The 20,219-nt window shown below is 41.8% G+C and overlaps 1 protein-coding gene across 1 annotated transcript in view; it reads left to right on the top strand.

Moving 5' to 3' along the window:
* Positions 1-14,899, top strand: part of LOC144607095 (very low-density lipoprotein receptor-like) — a 30,016-nt gene extending 15,117 nt beyond the window's left edge. Inside the window, exons 7-13 of the mRNA XM_078423693.1 lie at positions 106-224; positions 1,521-1,660; positions 2,610-2,751; positions 4,190-4,324; positions 6,715-6,984; positions 8,284-8,434; positions 11,994-14,899. Coding sequence (XP_078279819.1) covers positions 106-224; positions 1,521-1,660; positions 2,610-2,751; positions 4,190-4,324; positions 6,715-6,984; positions 8,284-8,434; positions 11,994-12,006 — 970 coding nt within the window. The 3' untranslated portion in view covers positions 12,007-14,899. The remainder of the gene's footprint in view (positions 1-105; positions 225-1,520; positions 1,661-2,609; positions 2,752-4,189; positions 4,325-6,714; positions 6,985-8,283; positions 8,435-11,993) is intronic.
* Positions 14,900-20,219: the final 5,320 nt, after the last annotated feature.

Genomic DNA, 20,219 nt, shown 5'->3' with positions numbered 1-20,219 from the left:
TATGTAATCTTCATTTCTGCCTCCATAAATATTTGAAATTGAATCTCAAGCTGTACAGGTTGGCTGCTGTTACATTTTTAAATGTTGTGCTTCTCTGAATCACAGGGTCTTGTACTGGGCCGATGTGGGAGAGCCAGCGAAAATTGAAAAGGCTGGGATGGATGGAGTTGGCAGAAGGATACTGATCAGCATCAGGATTGAAAAACCCACAGGTCTTGCGCTGGGTGAGAATAAATACTAAGCCTCGTTTGTGGTGCAGAGTAAAGCTGGACCCTTCAATGTAAACGTTTTTCCTCATTTCCCCTCTCATAGATTCACAGTCATCAGGATTGGAACGAGCCCTTCAGCCCACCATGTCAAGACCAAACATCAAATACCCATCCATATTAATCCCATCTTCCAAAACTTGGCCCTTGGCTATTTATGCCTTCACAATTTAAGTGCTTGTCCTGTGAATCATTTACCAATTCTTAAATAAGTGCATTTTATTTTGAATGAATTGACTCGCAAAACTGTACCAATCCCAAGTTGCTACTGCAAGATACTTGTCTCCAATCTAATTCAACAAGCGATTTGGTTTTGCACAGTACCCCTGGCTCTGACCATACTACTCCCTCTTGCTTTCCATTGGTCTTTGCTTTCGCTGTTCATTCACCTTGCCTCCATTACTGATGCCATTCCTAAGTTTATTGCTGCGTGCTTACTCTAAGCTCCCTTGACTCTCCAATGGAAATGTTTTGTTGTTCTCTTGGGGCCCTGTACTGGTAAATACGGCACTAATGTCTGGTCCAGAGTAAAGCCTTCACCAATCCAAGATCCAGTGATTTAAAATAAAATGTTGGAGGAACTCAGTGGGTCAACCAACATCTGTGGAGGAAAATGAACAATCTGTCCATCTCCCTCCACAGATGTTATCTGACCCACTGAGTTCGTCCAGCACCTGGGGTTTTGTTCAAGATTCCAGAACCTAGTCATTTGTGTGTCCAGTGTTTTTTAAACTGGATAAAGCTACACAAGCGAAGATTTTAAAAACAAACAAACACACAAACACACACACACACACACACACACATACACACACACACACACACACACACACACACACACACACACACACACACACACACACACACGTGAAGCTAGGCAATGGAAGACTTGGGAGTATTTCTTGGACAACTCTGTGCAGTCATCCGAAGATGTCTTCTTTGCAAGTAATTGTTTTTCACAAAGGCACGTGGACTGAAATCTGCCTGTTCATTGAGTTGGGTGAGTTGAGCTGGAGAGCCAGTTGGATCCACTGGACCAAGAACACGAAAATCACCCTTTCCTGATAATCATCAGTGATCCTAGCATAAAATGTGAGAACAGGGTAAGAGTTGGATGTTCACCTCCACACTCCCCATCTGCACCCTTTTAATGTCCAGGCTCGCAAAGAACTTTACTTGCCTGGGTTAGCATCCTTGAGAAACAGAAGTGAAAAGACTTGATTTAATCCAATTTATTGTATGGTTTGGTTTCAGACTTCATTAAGAATCGTCTCTACTGGATGGACAGTGGTCTGCATGAGCTGTTTTACTCTGACCTGAATGGGCACTTTCAAAGAAGTGTTCTTCATTCCAAGAAATTCCTGACAAACCCATTTGGTCTGGCAGTGTTTGAGGTAAAATCATGATTTTTTTAGATTACCAGATTATGTTACTTATACTTAACAGACAGCACTCGGAGAACTGTGTGAATTGTTTAGTATAGAGCTACTGTGCACCCTGACATTTTGACAGTAAGTTCTTGACTATGGTGGTAACTATCATCACTTGGAGCTATTTTGGTTTTCTGTGATAGGCCATTGAATTTTTGTGCGAATTGGAACACTTTTTATTTCTGATCAACCACCCCTAAGTGATGGTTTTGCTGAAATTGCAGATTCTGTGGTATTGGGCCAGAACTGCAATTTTTGAGCTGGGCCATCAGCATAGAGTACCCTCTCCTCACCTCCCCACATATTGAAGTTCCAAGTAGAGAAAGGTCAGTATTGGGAAGGTATGGAAATGGTTAGCAACTAGGAGTCCCTGCAGGCTCTGGAGGACTGAGCAAAAGTGGCCGGTAAAATAGCTGCCTAGTCTGTGCTTGGTCTTGCCGATGTAAAGGAGGCCACATCAGAGGCAAATACAGGTTGGAAGAGGTACACATCGGTATTCCCATATTGACCTTTCTGTCATTGGCCTCCTCCATTGCCAGGGTGAGGCCACATGCACATGAAGAATAGCATCTCATATTTGCTTGGGTAGCTTACAATCTAATGGCATGAACAATAATATCCCCAATTTCAAGCTGTGCCATTCCCTCCACAGATGCATCCTTACCTGCTGAGTTCCTCCAGCACTTTGTTTTTTGCAACTGATGTAGATGTTTGTTTATTTTTTTTATCACTGTGGATGCAGTAACAATTTTATAATAAAGAATGAACTGAAAAGGAAATAGAATATCATATTTATTATTTTTGTGTTGCATTAACCAAAATGAGTGTGACTTGAAAATATCTTTGTTCCTGATTTATTATAGATTCTGTGAATGAGTATGTACGTCTAACATGACGAGATGTTCTCTTTCAGAACCACATCTATTGGTCTGATGAGGAAAGCAAGACTCTGTTCAGTGCTGACAAGTTTACAGGAGCTAATGTGACATCTCTGGCACATAATCTCACAGAGCCACGCAGTTTGGTCGTGTTTCACAAGCTGATACAACCACTTGGTATGAGATCACACTTATTGTCCCAGTTATTCTCCTCCTGCAGATTTCCGTGTCACACAAGTTTCTTAGTTTGTAAAAATGACTACCTTTTAACAAAGTAAAGAACTTCTCAAGAGGTTTATTATGATTGGTACTATATTATATCTGTATAAGCTAACTAATATGGTCGCGAGTTCAGGCACATACAGTTATTTTTTAATCTCTGAACATTTCTTGTAAACGTAGAGCGAGCAAGGTTTTTTTGTTTCACTTGAGTTGCACAGTTCATTGCAGTAAGTGTAGAATAATTGCTCATTCTAATTGAGTTAGTGATGTGAGTCATGCAGTTGCAAGTTATTGGAAAGTGAAGGGATGTTGGGAGAAAGCCAGGTGCATTGGCGTGAGTAGAGCAAATATGATCACTGTAGCGTCTAATTAGTGCCTCCTGTAGTTCCCAAATTTCCAAGCAACAATGAAGATGGCAAATTTGCTAAAATCTTGCCCCAGGATTGCTAACTATGATCAAAGAATTGAGGAGAGGTTCTTTCCTTAAATATGCAGCTTTAAACTCTTGCTGGCCTAAACGTATTTTGTGCTGCTAAGACTTAATAATAGCATTCAGGAACAAACTAGTGTGCCATTTAATAATGCAGTTAATTAGAGCATCTAGGCCAGGCATTAAATTAGATTTGCCAGTTTCCCTTCCTTCCCCACCCTCCACATTCCCCTCCCAGAACAAATGAATAAAAAATAAATGGCAACTAAAGTCTTGGTTGGGTTAACTCCAAGCACTTGGAAACTCGGCCTACAGCTTAGAATTATAATGCACAGAAACAGGCCTTTTGGCCCAACTTGCATATGTGACCAAAATGCCTCATCTAAGCTAATCTAATTTGCCTGCATTGGCCATATCTCTCAAAAACGTTCCCATCCATGTACCTGTCCAACTGTCTTTTAAATGTTCTAAGTGTATCATCCTCTGCCACATCCTGTGGCAGCTAGTTCTACCCTCTGTGTAGAAAAAGTTACTCCTCGTGTTCCTATTAAATGCTATGGGGGTTCCCCAATACATTTCGAGCCTGCCATTAATCAAATGACAGTTGATCTTAATAGTCATTGGTCTTTTTTTGATGATCGATAAATTAATGAGCAGAAGGCATAAATTTTATATACAAATTCCCAAATTATGCATGGAAAAATAATGTTCGACGTTACTTTGTATTTGTACTTTGTATTTTATTCAGTACATTTCTCCACTTTTAACACCTTTAAACTCAGTATAAACTTTCCTTGTTTTAAAACTATGAAATCTGAAATAAAAGCAAAAAATGCTAGAAATATTGGACTGCCCCTAGTGCAATGCATGACTGCAGCATTACTTGTCCTATTATAACAAAACTAGACAGTACCCATTCCAATGTATATACTTGTCTTTATTTCTTTCCTGTGTTTGCCACAGGGCAGAACTGGTGTGGTGAAGCTCATGCTGCCTGCGAGTTCCTGTGTGTGCCAGCACCTCACACTGCTCAGCATTATGCATGCCTGTTTCCAGACGATATGAAATCTGATAAGACCGGACGTAGATGTGAAATTGGTAAGATAAATGAGTGGGACAGAAAAAGGTAGTGTGGTACATGGGAAAGATGAAGCAAATGTAAATGTTAAAACCAGCACGTCCACTATACAGGACCGGAAGCACCGGTCTGGTAAACGAAACTGCATCAATGTAAATGCAAGTCTTGACAGGGAAGGCAGATGAACTCTGGGCATGGATTGATACATGGGAACTGCGATATTACAGAAGCATGGTTGAGGGAGGAACAGGACCGGCAGCTCAATGTTCTGGGTTACAGATGCTACAACTGTGATACAACTGGAGTTAAGAGAGGAGGGAGAGTTGTGTTTTTGATTGGGGAGAATATCACAGCTGTAATTAGGAGGGGATATCTTTTAAGGATCCAGTAAGTCTGTATGGGTGGACATTTTGATAGGTTGTACTGCACCCCCCAATCCCCGCTAAGTCTCTTGGAATTGGAGGAACAACTATGTAAGGAGATCGGAGAGAGCTGAAAGAATAATAGTTACAGTAGGCCATTTCAGCTTCCCTCATAATGGTTGAGACTGCCATAGTGCAAAGGGCTGACATGGGATGGAAGTGTGCCCATGAAAGTTGAACTAGCCAATTGGACATAAAATTGGCTAGGTGAATGGAGTCCATAAGTCATGCTCCGACATTTGATCATGGCTAATCTATTTATCCCTCTGAATCCCATTCTCCTGCCTACTCCCCATAACCTTTGATGTGCGTAATAGAACGTAAAGAACCTATCAATCGCCGCTTTAAAAATACCAAATGACTTGGCTTCCACTGCCACTTTAAAAATACCGATTTGCTTGTCCTCCACTGCCATCTGTGGCAATGAATTCCACAGATTCACCAACATTTAGCTCAGGAAATTCCTCCTCATCTCTATTCTAAAAGTAGGTTGAGGCTGTGCCCACTGATCCTAGACTCCTCGGTCCTAGAGTCGGAGGATGGTGGTGAAGGGTTGTTTTTCAGATTGGAGGACTGTGACCAGTGGTATATCGCAGAGATCGGTACTGGGTCCTCTGTGCTTTGTCATCTCTATTAAGGAATTGCATGACATGTTGTTAACATAATTTGTAAGTTTGGACAGTGAAGAAGGTAATCTGAGATTACAAAAGGATCTAGATGAACTGGGGAAGTGAGCTAAGGAATGGTCAATGGGATCTAACTCGGACAAGAATGAGGTTTTGCATTTGAAAAGTTAAACCAGGGCACGGATTTCACAGTACGGTGCCACAGTACTGCGGCACGGTGGCGCAGCGGTAGAGTTGCTGCCTTACAGCAAATTTTGTCTGTATGGAGTTTGTACGTTCTCCCTGTGACCTGCGTGGGTTTTCTCCGAGATCTTCGGTTTCTTCCCACACTCCAAAGACGTACAGGTATGTAGGTAAATTGACTGGGTAATATGTAAAAAAAAATTGTCCCTAGTGTGTGTAGGATAGTGTTAGTGTGCGGGGATCGCTGGGCAGCGTGGACCCGGTGGGCCGAAGGGCCTGTTTCCGCGCTGTATATCTAAATCTGAAGGACAGTAAATGCTGGAGCCTTGAAAAGATCTATAGAACAAAGAGACCTAGGGGTATAGACACATAGTTCCCTGATCAGAGTGGACGGGGTGGTGAAGAAGGCTTTTGGCACGCAGGCCTTCAACCGTCAGGACATTAGGTATAAAAGTTGGGATGTCACATTACAGCAGTACATTGTTGGTGAGAGCATTGTGTGCAGTTATTGTCATCAAGTTACCGGAAGGAAGTCATTAGATTGAAAAGGTGCAGAAAAGATTCACAAGGATGTTACCCGGACTAAAGGGTTTGAGTTGTAAGGAGTGTTTGATAGGCCAGAGGTTTTTCCCCCTAGAGCGTAGGAGGTTGAGGGGCCTTATAGAAGTGTATAAAATTATGAGAATCATAGATTAGGTGGATGGTCAAAGTATTTTTCTCTGGGGGGAAGATTCTAAAACTCGAGGACATAGGTTTAAGATGAGAGGAGAATGATTTGAAGGGAACCCAAGGAGTAACTTTTTCCCACAAATAGGGTGGTGGGCATATGGAACGAGCTACTAGAGGGAGTGGTAGATTCAGGTACAATAACAACATTTAAAAAGACACTTGGACAAGTATATTGGAAAGAATAGGTCGGGAGGGGTATGTTCCAAACACAGGCAAAATGGACCAGCTCAGGTAGACATCTTGGTCGGCATGGACGAGTTGGGCCGAAGGATCTGTGTCTTGCTCTTTCACTCTTTGACTTGCTTCACTAATAATAGTCTCAGTGACCCAGTTAAGGAGTCCAAATTCAACACCGGCCAGGATTTGTGAAGTTGAGCCTGTGAATTGGATGGTTGCACTACGTTGCTTTTCCCAACGGTTCACAAAAGGTTTTTGTGCATCAATTTCCAGAGATGAATCGAGGCATTTCACAGGAGGAGGAAGTGGATTCCAGTGCATGGGAAGATGACGGAGCGGATTCCGGCGGGTCGCAGGAGGAGATGGATTCTGGTCCATCGCTGGAGGAGGGAGGGAAGTCTGATCCATCGGAGGAGGAAGGAGGGAAGACTAATCCGTCGGAGGAGGTGGAAACAGATTCTGGTCTGACGCAACGGGAGAAACCGAAGGCAGCTGATCTGGCATATCTCGATGCAGTATCCGTAGGGATTATCTCAATTATAGGCACGTTTTTTTTTATTGCTACATGACTTGAAATAGCTGGTAAAAGGTGGAAGCCTTCAGTTCCAGGGAGCCACGTAGTACCATGTACAGGTAGTTCTGTGAGAACACTTGTTTCCATAAAGTGAATTGAATACAATGTGACTGACAAGTCGCATTATATTGGTTAAAACACTATTTTGATCAAGTACTACTTAATAGTTACTCTGGAAATTGACAAGCAGGAAAAAAAACTGTTTCCGTCTAACCCACCCCCTCCCCCAGTAATCGGCCACCATTGTTGTGCAAGAACATTGCTGCTACTTTAACTGCGGCTGATCATTTAAATTGATAAGCAGTCCCTTCTATTGATACGCGCAACAATGCTCTATTAAACAATATAACATACAGCCTTTAGTATTTTTAGTTTGCAGTCACAAAAATAAACTTCTAGATATTAAAAAGACCTTTATTTTTTTAAATCCTGTGGGAGAAATAACTTTATTATAACTTTGTTTAAAAGTCTAGCCATTAATCCCCTTTTCCCCATTGACACAATTGTTTTTATTAAGCGATTTCCTATAAGGCAAGTTTTGTGAGAAATGCAACTATTGCATTACAGCAGAACTACTTGTACAGAGATGGCATTATGTGTAGAGATTGTTCTTTGTGGGGCTATGTAGTTTCTATTCTAGGGAACTGTGTAGTACTGTATGAAAGCATTGATCCCAGCCTACAATCCAGGTCTAAATGGAGAAGCTCTGTAGCTGTACTTACCACATGATAGGGTAACGTTAGCGGTTGAGGTTGCATGGACAACAGAGGCCAACGAGGAAAAGCATTTATATATTCGTGCCTGTGTGGAACGTTGGAATGGCTGAGTGTTCCGCAGCGGATGAGCCACAAGCGGATATTATTTTGTGTGAAAGTTGGAAGCTTGTGTCAGGGTCCAATACGGTGCCAACATTTAAAATGGGCAGGTTGGTCCAGGAAAATAAACTCTTATCCTGGAACAATTATACTTATTTTTATTACTCAAGAAGTATGTTTCAATTTCAGTTAAATCTAAAATACATAAACATACCTATGAATTGACTTACACATGAGAATTATCAACAGTTTATAAGGAAGATTTTGTGTACAGTGCATTGTAGGTTGTAGGTGCGGGATCTGAACAGGGAGCAGGTCTTTCAGTTTCTTTTCGTTACATAAATCAAATTTGGGCTTCCTGTCAGCATATTCGATATGAAAGCTTGAGCTCTGTGAAGTGTGTGTGCTCCATTTTCTTTGTAAGTTTTCCTCTATTTTCTTTCTCTTGTACAGTGGTCCTGAGTGGAACTGTAATGTGCTGTGCTGCTGTCCACTGGAGAGTAATTTATAGTCGCAACAAGGAACCGCGCTGCTTTTCCCCAGTTCTCGATGCAGAGAATTCATTGATCTGCAGTGAACAAGGTCTGGATGCCATTTCCCAGCGGTAAGTTTTGTCGCTGCAGCATCAAAATCAAAGTGAGTTCATTTTGCAGACTGCAGTAACATAACAGAACAAGAACAGAATCAGATTAATAGAGGAAGCATTTGGGGCAGCATAGTGGCACAGCAGGAGACCTGCTGCCTTGCAGCGCCAGAGACCTGGGTTCAATCCTGACAATGGGTGCTGTCTACGGAGATTGTTCTCCCTGTGACCGCGTGGGTTTTCACCAGGTGTTCCGGTTTTCTCCCACACTCCAAAGGCATGCAGGATTGTAGGTTGATTGGCTTCTGTAAATTGTCCCTTGTGTATAGGTTAGAGCTAGTGTACGGGTGATCATTGGTCCGCGCCATGGGCAGAAAGGCCTGTTCCATGCTGTATCTCTAAACTAAACTAAAGTACGGATGTCAGGTCAGGTTTGCATTGCACATATATGAACATGAGCCATATTGAACAAAAGTTTTCAAGAATCTTGACCCTATCCAGTCCTCCAGAGATGCTGTCTGACCCGCTCAGTTACTCCAGCACTTGGTGGGGTTTTTTTTCCGTAAACCAGTATCTGTATTTCTTTGGGTCAAAACAATGTTCATCTGCAGCGTCATTTGACCATGTGAAATATGTAAAAGCCATATTATAGCAATGGGAAACTTTTAACCATCCAAATATAATCTGGAATAACAATAACAACAGGGGCCAAGAGAGGGTGTCTGAAATGGGTACAATAATCCAAAGGTTGGCATGTGAACAGGAGAAGGATTATAAGGCGAGAGAGAGGTAGGGCCAATCGAAGAGCAAAAAGCAAGTCTATGATTTTTTTTTTTCGAGTTGCTGCCTGACTTCATGCAGATTTCCAGCATCTGTAACTTTAATTTTTTTTTCATTTAGCATAGAAGGCGACAGCAGGAAAGTCATGCCAAAGTGTTGCAGCTGGAGTTGTAAAGTGTTGTGCGGTTCTGATGCTGCACAAACAAAGGTGTGGAACTTTAAGGGTGCAGAAGATATGTACCAAAAGATTCCAGAAGAGTGGGACATGAGTTAAGTGACCAGTAAAGCTGGGTGGTTGTCCTTGGAACACAGGCGATTGAGCGATATTTAAACTCATGAAGAATGAGCTTTAAAGGGAGAATGATCAGATCCTGGACAATTAATAAATTAAAATCACAATATCACCAGTCAGAGAAAGTTATCAATAAAATGTTTCTAAAGACTTACCCAAATTCTGACACAGAGGGTCAATTATGACAACTGGTGTGATACAGTAACACTGGGTAGATAGAGAAATAGCTCCTGTTGGTGAAATAATTAAGAACTAGGGGCACAACATTGATGATTGGCAAAAGAACCAATCATCACGTGGAATATTTTGTGTGCAGTGCACACTTTGGGTCTGGAATGCAATGCAAGGGATCATCAAATTCAGTTGTAGCATCAGAAGGGAATTTGAAAAATATTTGAAAGAGTTTACAGGGTCATGGGAGAGACCAGGATGGTGATAGGCAGAGATAGATAAGGAGAAGCAAGAAAAAAGCAGATGGAGCCAGGTCAGGGGAGGGGAGAACAGAGATAGATGGCAGCCATTTGTGTCTCTACTTATCACATTCCAGCCATTGAATCTTATCGAGTCCACATCACAAGATTAGACATTGTTCAGCCAGAGCTGAACACACTTCCCGGCATCTTCATTGTACGCAGCGAGATCGGCAGCTGTTGATTGGTTTTCCAGTTGAGGGCATTTCAGCAGGTGTTCCATTGTTTGTGGTTCAATGCCACATTCGCAGGTGACATTGTTGGAGTTATATCCCCACTTGTTTAGTGACACCTTGGCTCTGTCAACACTAGTTCTCAATCGATTGAGGCATTTCATCTGGCCCAACTTGCGTCTGCACCAGCAGGGAGTTGCACACTTGCCATGAGTCCCATGGTAGTTGAGGGAGGTAGAGTGGATATTCTATCACCCCATATGGAGACTCGTGCTTCACTTTTTGTAATGCCAGCCTCAAGAGGAGTCGCACAGTTAAGAAAACGTTTCCTCGACTTTAGACGGCTCGTAAATGGTATCTGGCCAAACATTGGATGTCATTCATCTGTTATCTGCCGCTGGCGCTCCTTGAATGATGCTCATTAAATATAATTCAGAGAGCATGAGGGTAATTAATATTGGAAAACTCTGGGGAATAGGGTGAACTGCACAACAGCAAAATGAATCTTTCATGCTAAAAAAAATCCATCACATTATCTAATGTCAAGAAATGTGGGTGGAAAAAAAGATAAAATCTGTTCCTTTTGCTTTGTTTGTTTAAATTTTTTTCTACATAAATTTCATGAGCAAATTTCATTTTGTACCTCAGATTTGTAGAGAGTGATTTATAAATTCCACCAGGGTAAATCCTATTACCCAAACGACTGTTACAAAGGGGTTGCCTGTACTGTACAATTAATGAAGTAACTTTTGAAGTACAGAAAATGCATGTTAATTTCTCAGAAAGGAGTCCATTTATTGACTGACCTAAATAGTGCAGCCGCCATGTAACACTTAATCACCCATGTAGAGCTCAATCACCATTTTTCTGCTTGATCTTGAAACAATGAAACCAATTGGGAGTAATGCCCTCTGGAGATCTCTTCTACATTCTCCATTGTATTATATGTAACTGGTGATAGGATGGGTAAAAAACTAATGGGTTGTCTGTCCTGTTAGCTTGGATACTTAGCTAAGGGCAGGGATCACTTGGATCTTTGCATACAGTCCCAAATGCAAATGGACAATGTTGGGTTGTAGGAGATGGATGTGTAAGGAAGAATGAGCATTAAAGAGAGAATTGGATCCTGATCAATCTACCAGCCCGGCACCACCAAATTCCCAAGCGACTGGATTATCGGAGTTTTGTTTTTCAGAGAGAAACATAGTTCATGATTCGAGTTGATCAATCAGGGACGAGGCACGAATAGAAAGGTCCTGGAATTAGGTCAAAACTCAAAATCCCGCAAATGAAATGAATCAAGAGCAAGAACAAATAACTGCAACCATCTAGCAGTTTCTATAGCGAGGAAAAACAATCGGCTTTTCATATTGATGACCGTGCCATACGTAAAATTGGTGAATTCAGTGTGATGTCTTGAGGATGACAATGTGACCGATTGGAAGATAAGGTGCTGTCTTTGATCTTATGGTGGAACAACACAGGTGACCATATACAATGGTCAGAATGGAATAGATAATTAAACTAACAGGTAACTGGCATCTCAGTGTTACCCTAGCCGATCAAACATGTTCTACAAAGAGGGTCTCGCTTTTTTAATTTCTCCAACATAGAGGAGACGGCATTGTGAGCACCAAGTGTGATGCACAAGAGTGTAATATGTAGATTGACTTGTGGATATCTGGATGGTAGGAAGCCAAAAGGGTAGTGTTGAATCTACAGACATGAGCTCAGGCCATAAATACTGTTTCCATTCTTTTTCTGTAGATAATCCAGGCATTGGCCATAATTGTGTAAGTGTTGTTTTGTTCTTTAGATGTTCTCACTGAATGTGTTAATTTCTGACTATTCACTTCATTTCACAGCTCTTTGTTGTAAAGATGGAGGGACACGTCTATTGTATGGGCAGGACTCGCATTTCTGTCAGCAATCTCCATGGACAGTGCTGCTCACTTGACTGGATGTGCTAACGATCATTTAACAGTTAATTTTATTGCTCAGAGCCTTGATAAAGTATTTATTTATAAAGTTACAGTATTATTTATTGCAGGATTTAATTTGGTGCCCAGCAAGGGAATGTGTCAAAAAATCTTTTCACCAAATAGGAACTTCGCCAGCCATTTATCCAATTCCTCCACTCAGCCAAATTAAACGCACAATGAGCCTTCTAACTGCACTGAACAATGTTAACATAATAACATAACTATAAAGAGCTTTTTGGACACATTCCCTCACTGTTCCATATTTTTTGTATAATCGTTACGTAAAAATGCAATTGATCGCTGTTAAATTCAAGTACAATTTAGGATTTTTGTCAAGTCCAATGTTTCCATTGTAGTTAATAGATAGCAAGTGCGCTTTTTGTGTTTTTCAACTTTCTCCCTTTATATTTGTGGCTATTCCAGTCCTTAACTCTGAGCTAAGCCCCTTCACTGGGTGTGGTTCATAGTTTCTTGGTGAGGATCGACTACTGCAGGTTGTATGGAAGTTCCCTTGCCCATGATTACCTGGCAGGTTCAGGTTAAATCCTCTCAATAATCTAAATATAAACCATGTGTAAGATCTTAAATTCACACCAAAGCATTTGAAATGTTGCAAATGCTATCTGGAACTTGAAAGAGAAACAATACAACCCTAGTCAGTGCTGTCGGAATATTCCCAATAGTTGAAACTTTATGTGTTTGATTCTGCTGCCTTAGATTTGAAAGGTTGCATGAAATAGTGAAGGGAGTGTGCAAATGCACATGCTAACATAACGGCAGCAAGGCAGTGAACAGAGGATACAATTTCAGATCAAATCCTCAACTGAAAAATACATGCCTGTTAATAGAAGCAGGAAAAATGGACGACAATTTACATTCGGTAAAAATCAAAGGACTTTCACTCTGCCTAAAGGTGAGGTGCCCCTGATTCATAGATCATGTTGAAGATGAAGAATTTCTGACTGGAATGATCTTCATTCATCAGTGTCCTTGTGAGGTTCATTCTGCCCTTGATGTCCTCTGTGGTCACACCGGACCTCCCACCCTTTTCCTTTTTAATTTGCTTGTTTAGTCTTTGTCGATACCCTTATTCTATTAAAATTAATACTGCCTTTAGGTTAATACTTTGTCAAAAGCCTAGAAAGTGATTGATGTATTTTACATGAAATGTTTCATGTGCTAAACGTTTCCACATCTTTGTGCTGATTATTTGCCCATAATGAGGAAAATTGAAACTAAGTGGCCTTAGTTGTTAATTGCATTACCCGCAAAAAAAAGCCACATTTTGCATTTCTGTGCATGGCCTACCAATGTTGTGCTCACTGTAAAATGTGGCACCAAGAAACTCTATGATTGCAGTGTGTTTGGAATTATTGTAAGTATTGTGGGACTGATATTCAGTACCCCTGTGCAGAACTCTGGCATTTGCACCATTGCAGGCCAACCCACCACATTTCTGACTTGAATAGGACTGGTAATTGCCCACTGTGGCCAAATTCACACTGCAGCATAAACAGCAGATCTTGGCATAAAAGCAGATATATCAAGAATTATTTCTGGTACAAATAGTTACATAGTGATTATGCACTTTATTTACAATCCAGACTTTGAATAAAGTGACATTATTTCAGAGGTGCACACTGGTGCCTGTTAGCTATGTGAGATTCACCAGAGATCTGTTGTGGCAGCATCTTGCATGTATGTGTGAATCTTGGATGTGTAGCACTTTGTTATCTGCCCCAGGATAAGTGTAGAAGATTATTATCAATCAGTAATGCTGGGGAAGTTTTAAAGGTGAGGATTGTCCCCTTTACTAGGAATATTTGAACTTATTGTTCTTCAAGATATAATTACTATGTATAAACAGTGCTAAATTATTAGGTAAATGGTTTGTGTTAAGCCATCGCTCAACATTTTGTTGGTCTCTCGTGCCACTGGGACAGTTGCCCAAGATGCATGTACTGAAACCACCTGATCTCAGCTACACTGTCAGATACTTCCAGCAACATCAAAGTGTTGTACTTGCTGATGTGGATGTGATCCAAATCCCACTTTCCCCTCTGCCACAAAATGACCATGGAACTGCATTGATAAAGCAAATCCCTCAGCAATCCATTCATCTGATATGGGCAACAAAGATGCTGAGAGAACCCATGAAACCGAAATGAAACAAGATATTACACTCATTTGGCAACAAACTACATCCATTTGTGATCTGTCACAATGACTTGGTTTGTTGCTCAGACCTCAAACACTCCTCCTTCCCTGGTCACTGCACTGTACTGGTTGGATTTCAAACTACCCTACCCTTATCAACTGCCCCCAACACTACCAATTTTCAATGAACACTGGTGACAATTGGTGACTGGCTGCCAGTTTGACTCAAGGATGTTGCAGTCAAAATCCCTTCAGCATTCCCATAACTTCCAGCAACACCTTTTATTCTGTCTCTGAGCAATTTGAACCACAATGTTTGCATTACAATTGTTCCTAACCATTGATGAAAATTAATTTCATGAGTATTAGCACTCTTGTTTTAAAAAGTAATTAAATATGAAAACTGATATGTTCATTGAATTAAGTATAATAATAACATTGATGGTAGTTGTTGGTTGTGATTTAAATTTCAGCAACAAGTTTGTTAAAGTTGTCATAAATCTTAATTGTCCATTTCCATCATGTTGAGGAGAATTTTATGTGCTCTACTGAACTGTCAACTGATTTAACAATTATTCTCAGCATCAACTGATTAACTTCTATTAAAACCAGGTTGAAATCAAAATGTGCCACTGGGTTAAATAAAATCTTGTGGATCATTCCTGCTGTGTCTGAGGGTGATGTGTTTTCTGAAATGATTTTTACCTCTGATGTAGTTATTGCTTGTTGATTTATCCATAACTAACCACCCTAACCTAATTCAATCTATTTTGCTATAAGCAGTTGATATGTGGCTGCTTGACCAGGCTTTCTGTAACCTCTAGTTCAGCCTGACATCAGGATAGAGGATTATTGATGAAATAGCTCATGGGCAGTTGGAAAATAATCAAAGGATGGGGCAATCAATTTCTTGAAGTTGTAATCAGCAAGATAAGTTATTGTGGTGCATATGGACTTGCAGAAGCCCTTTGATAAAGTCCCAAGATTATTGAACACTATGCACACAGTATTGATGATAATGTGGTATGGACTGATGGTTGCCTAACATACAGAAAATGATAGGAATGATTTGGTCATTTTCGGCTTGAGAAGCTATATCGGTTAACCCACGAGTTGGGACTGGGATCCAAGACTTCACCATCTTTGTGAATGATTTGGATGAGCGGATTAAGTATAAAGTATCCATATTTTTTTGATAATGCAAAGATAGATGGCAAGATAAAGAGGATGTGGAAATCTCAGGAACATAAGGTTAAGTGAATGAGTGAGGACGTGGCAGTTGTCATACAGCATGGAAACACTGCCCAACATGTCCGTGCTGAACAAGATGCCCCATCTATGGTAGTTCCATTTACGTGTATTTAAAAACCCATGTCCTGCAAGTTTTCCTCTTGATGTGTCTATTCAAGTGTATTTTAAATGTTATTTGACCTGCCTCAACTACTTTCTCACAACCGTTCTATAACGTGTCAAGAAATGTGAGGCTATCCATGGAAAATAAACAGCAAACTAAACCCATTTTTTAAATGGCAAATGACTGAGAGGATGTTTTGAGGGACCCAGGTATGTTCTGTGCACAATCATAAAGGTTAACATGCAAATATAGCAAAACATTGGGAAGGCAAGTGGTATGTTTGCCTTCAGTGTAAGAGGATTTGAATAGAATTGAAATTCTTGCTTTAGTTTGAAATGACCTGCAGGAAATTGTTGACAGACTTTACCGAAGTTATATTGCACTTCCTCTGTCACATTCACGAGGAAGTAAATTTGTTGTTTGATGAGAGATTAAGTTTAGAAGTACAGGAGGTAAGTTCGTAGAAATATACAAAATTCGTGTGGTGCAGGATAGGGTTTGTGTCGTGTTGGTGTTTGTCCTGGCTGAGATGTCTAGGACTAGAAGTCTTTCTTGAAGTGCTTATCTGTTCAGGACAGAGTGGTTGATCTCTGGGCACGTGGACCAAAGGGGGAAATGGAGCTTAGCTACTCAGTATATTTAAGAAAGAAGACAATAGATTCTTAGATATAATGTGAATTGAGGGATATGGAGTGTAAGAAAATGGCACTGAAGGAGAGGTCGGGCTTTGATCTCACTGAACAGCAGAGTAGACTTAAGGTGCCAAATGGCCTATTTATTTTGTTCTTTCTGCTAATTGTTCCATTTTGTCATATTCCATAGACAATTTGGCTTTCTGCATGGATTAACTTATCCTGCCTTTCATCTCTCTTCATTTCCCTTCCATGCTTTGATGTTTAGATGCGAAATGTGTGATAATAGACAATAGACAATAGGTGCAGGAGTAGGCCATTCAGCCCTTCGAGCCAGCACCGCCATTCAATGCGATCATGGCTGATCACTCTCAATCAGTACCCCGTTCCTGCCTTCTCCCCATACCCCCTCACTCCGCTATCCTTAAGAGCTCTATCCAGCTCTCTCTTGAAAGCATCCAACGAACTGGCCTCCACTGCCTTCTGAGGCAGAGAATTCCACACCTTCACCACTCTCTGACTGAAAAAGTTCTTCCTCATCTCCGTTCTAAATGGCCTACCCCTTATTCTTAAACTGTGGCCCCTTGTTCTGGACTCCCCCAACATTGGGAACATGTTTCCTGCCTCTAATGTGTCCAATCCCCTAATTATCTTGTATGTTTCAATAAGATCCCCCCTCATCCTTCTAAATTCCAGTGTATACAAGCCCAATCGCTCCAGCCTTTCAACATACGACAGTCCCGCCATTCCGGGAATTAACCTAGTGAACCTACGCTGCACACCCTCCATAGCAAGAATATCCTTCCTCAAATTTGGAGACCAAAACTGCACACAGTACTCCAGGTGCGGTCTCACCAGGGCCCGGTACAACTGTAGAAGGACCTCTTTGCTCCTATACTCAACTCCTCTTGTTACGAAGGCCAACATTCCATTGGCTTTCTTCACTGCCTGCTGTACCTGCATGCTTCCTTTCATTGACTGATGCACTAGGACACCCAGATCTCGTTGAACTCCCCCTCCTCCTAACTTGACACCATTCAGATAATAATCTGCCTTTCTATTCTTACTTCCAAAGTGGATAACCTCACACTTATCTACATTAAACTGCATCTGCCATGTATCCGCCCACTCACACAACCTGTCCAAGTCACCCTGCAGCCTTATTGCATCTTCCTCACAATTCACACTACCCCCCAGCTTAGTATCATCTGCAAATTTGCTAATGGTACTTTTAATCCCTTCGTCTAAGTCATTAATGTATATCGTAAATAGCTGGGGTCCCAGCACCGAACCTTGCGGTACCCCACTGGTCACTGCCTGCCATTCCGAAAGGGACCCATTTATCCCCACTCTTTGCTTTCTGTCTGTCAACCAATTTTCTATCCATGTCAGTACCCTACCCCCAATACCATGTGCCCTAATTTTGCCCACTAATCTCCTATGTGGGACCTTGTCGAAGGCTTTCTGAAAGTCGAGGTACACCACATCCACTGACTCTCCCCTGTCAATTTTCCTAGTTACATCCTCAAAAAATTCCAGTAGATTTGTCAAGCATGATTTCCCATTCGTAAATCCATGCTGACTCGGAATGATCCCGTTACTGCTATCCAAATGCTCCGCAATTTCGTCTTTTATAATTGACTCCAGCATCTTCCCCACCACTGATGTCAGACTAACTGGTCTATAATTACCCGTTTTCTCTCTCCCTCCTTTCTTAAAAAGTGGGATAACATTTGCTATCCTCCAATCCACAGGAACTGATCCTGAATCTATAGAACATTGAAAAATGATCTCCAATGCTTCCACTATTTCTAGAGCCACCTCAAGTACCCTGGGATGCAGACCATCAGGCCCTGGGGATTTATCAGCCTTCAGTCCCATCAGTCTACCCAAAACCATTTCCTGCCTAATGTGGATTTCCTTCAGTTCCTCCATCACCCTAGGTTCTCCGGCCCCTAGAACATTTGGGAGATTGTGTGTATCTTCCTCAGTGAAGACAGATCCAAAGTAACGGTTTAACTCGTCTGCCATTTCTTTGTTCCCCATAATAAATTCCCCTGCTTCTGTCTTCAAGGGACCCACATTTGCCTTGACTTTTTTTCCTCTTCACGTACCTAAAAAAACTTTTGCTATCCTCCTTTATATTATTGGCTAGTTTACCCTCGTACCTCATCTTTTCTCCCCGTATTGCCTTTTTAGTGAACTTTTGTTGCTCTTTAAAAGAGTCCCAATCCTCTGTCTTCCCACTCTTCTTTGCTATGTTATACTTCCTCTCCTTAATTTTTATGCTGTCCCTGACTTCCCTTGTCAGCCACCGGTGTCTCTTACTCCCCTTAGAGTCTTGCCACCTCTTTGGAATAAATTGATCCTGCAACCTCTGCATTATTCCCAGGAATACCTGCCATTGCTGTTCTACCGTCTTCCCTGCTAGGGCCTCCTTCCAGTCAATTTTGGCCAGCTCCTGCCTCATGCCTCTGTAATCCCCTTTGCTATACTGTAATATAATTTCAATTATCTGAATTGATAGTAAGACCATTCCATACTGTGTTCCCAAAGTGTGTCATTTAAGCTGATGAGAGCTCAAGGCAATTGTGGAAGGTGACTAAATGTTAATAAGCTTTAGGGTATTTAGAAAAATGAGTAAACAAGAGACCACTTCCAAGGTCTGTTTATTGTCACGTGCACCAATGAAACTCACATTACCATACAGCCATACTAAAAAATAAGCAACAAGACACACAACTACATAAAAGTTAACATAAACATCCACCACAGCGGATTCCTCACTGTGATGGAAGGCAATAAATTCTAATCATCTTTATTTTCCCAAGGTTCGGGGCAGTCAAACCATCCACAATCAGGGAGTTCTTGAATATAATGGCGATCTAAGCTCCTGCGGCTTGGAGCTCCCGAAGTCTGTCTCTAACCAGGAACTGCAAGCTCCACGATGTTAAGTCTGCAGGCTCCCGCGATTGGAGCTCCCGAAGTCGATCTGCAGCAAGAGACGGCCAACTCCACGATATTAAGCCATACATAGTGCGGACGGAAATACAACAAAGGAAAGGAAAGGACGAGACACACTGTTGGCGAGGCAGCCATTGCGGGCGCCACCCGGTGGTATTCCAGCTAAGAGAGAATATCAGAGCTTAGAACCTGAGAAGCTCAAACCAGCCTCAATGATGTGGCTAAGTGTAAGAGTTAGAGGGATGTAAAGAGAAAAGCATCATTTCCATCTGGAAAGAGACATTTCAAATTCTAAAATCTTGATACTGATTTGTATTAATTATAACATCTCAGATTTTCTAATCTCCCTTAAGATTTTACTTGTATATCACCTGTCGCAATTTCTCGAATGCGGATTATATCTTTGGTATTATTGGCTCAACTTGTCAGTTTCTAAACATTCACTCGACCGCTGCTCTTCAATATTGAGATGCTTTTACTGCTTATAGAAGGGTTGGTTCCGCGAAGGAAGGCGACCCAAGCTGAAGACGCTGGAACAGAGCGCGGCGCTGAAGGAGCGGGCTACAGGGCTCAGGACGGTAGGCGGATACTCCCTGGTAGTCCGGGCACCTCCCGCAGTCCGGCCGTGTGATCTGACGCTGCTCCCCGTTCCACCTCTGCCCCCCCCCCCCCCCCGCCGCCGCCCACCTCTCCGGCAGTAATGCACCTTCTTCCCCCGTTGTACTTGACCACCTTTCATCCCACGCTGCTCCATTTATGCGGCACCTCCATTGTAGGTGGGATACACGCTGGGGGTTGTGGCCACTTCGCCCATAGGCTGGGACCTGCCATTTGGTCACATTTTGCTCCCCACGATTATTTATTCACAAAATGCTGGAGTAACTCAGCAGGTCAGGCAGTCTGAAGAAGGGTCTCGACCCGAAACGTCACCCATTCCTTCTCTCCCAAGATGCTGCCTGACCTGCTGAGTTACTCCAGCATTTTGTGAATAAATCGATTTGT

Source organism: Rhinoraja longicauda, chromosome 28 (genome assembly GCF_053455715.1).
Source record: "Rhinoraja longicauda isolate Sanriku21f chromosome 28, sRhiLon1.1, whole genome shotgun sequence".
Classification (NCBI taxonomy): domain Eukaryota; kingdom Metazoa; phylum Chordata; class Chondrichthyes; order Rajiformes; family Arhynchobatidae; genus Rhinoraja; species Rhinoraja longicauda.
This window is presented reverse-complemented; position numbering and strand designations above follow the sequence as displayed.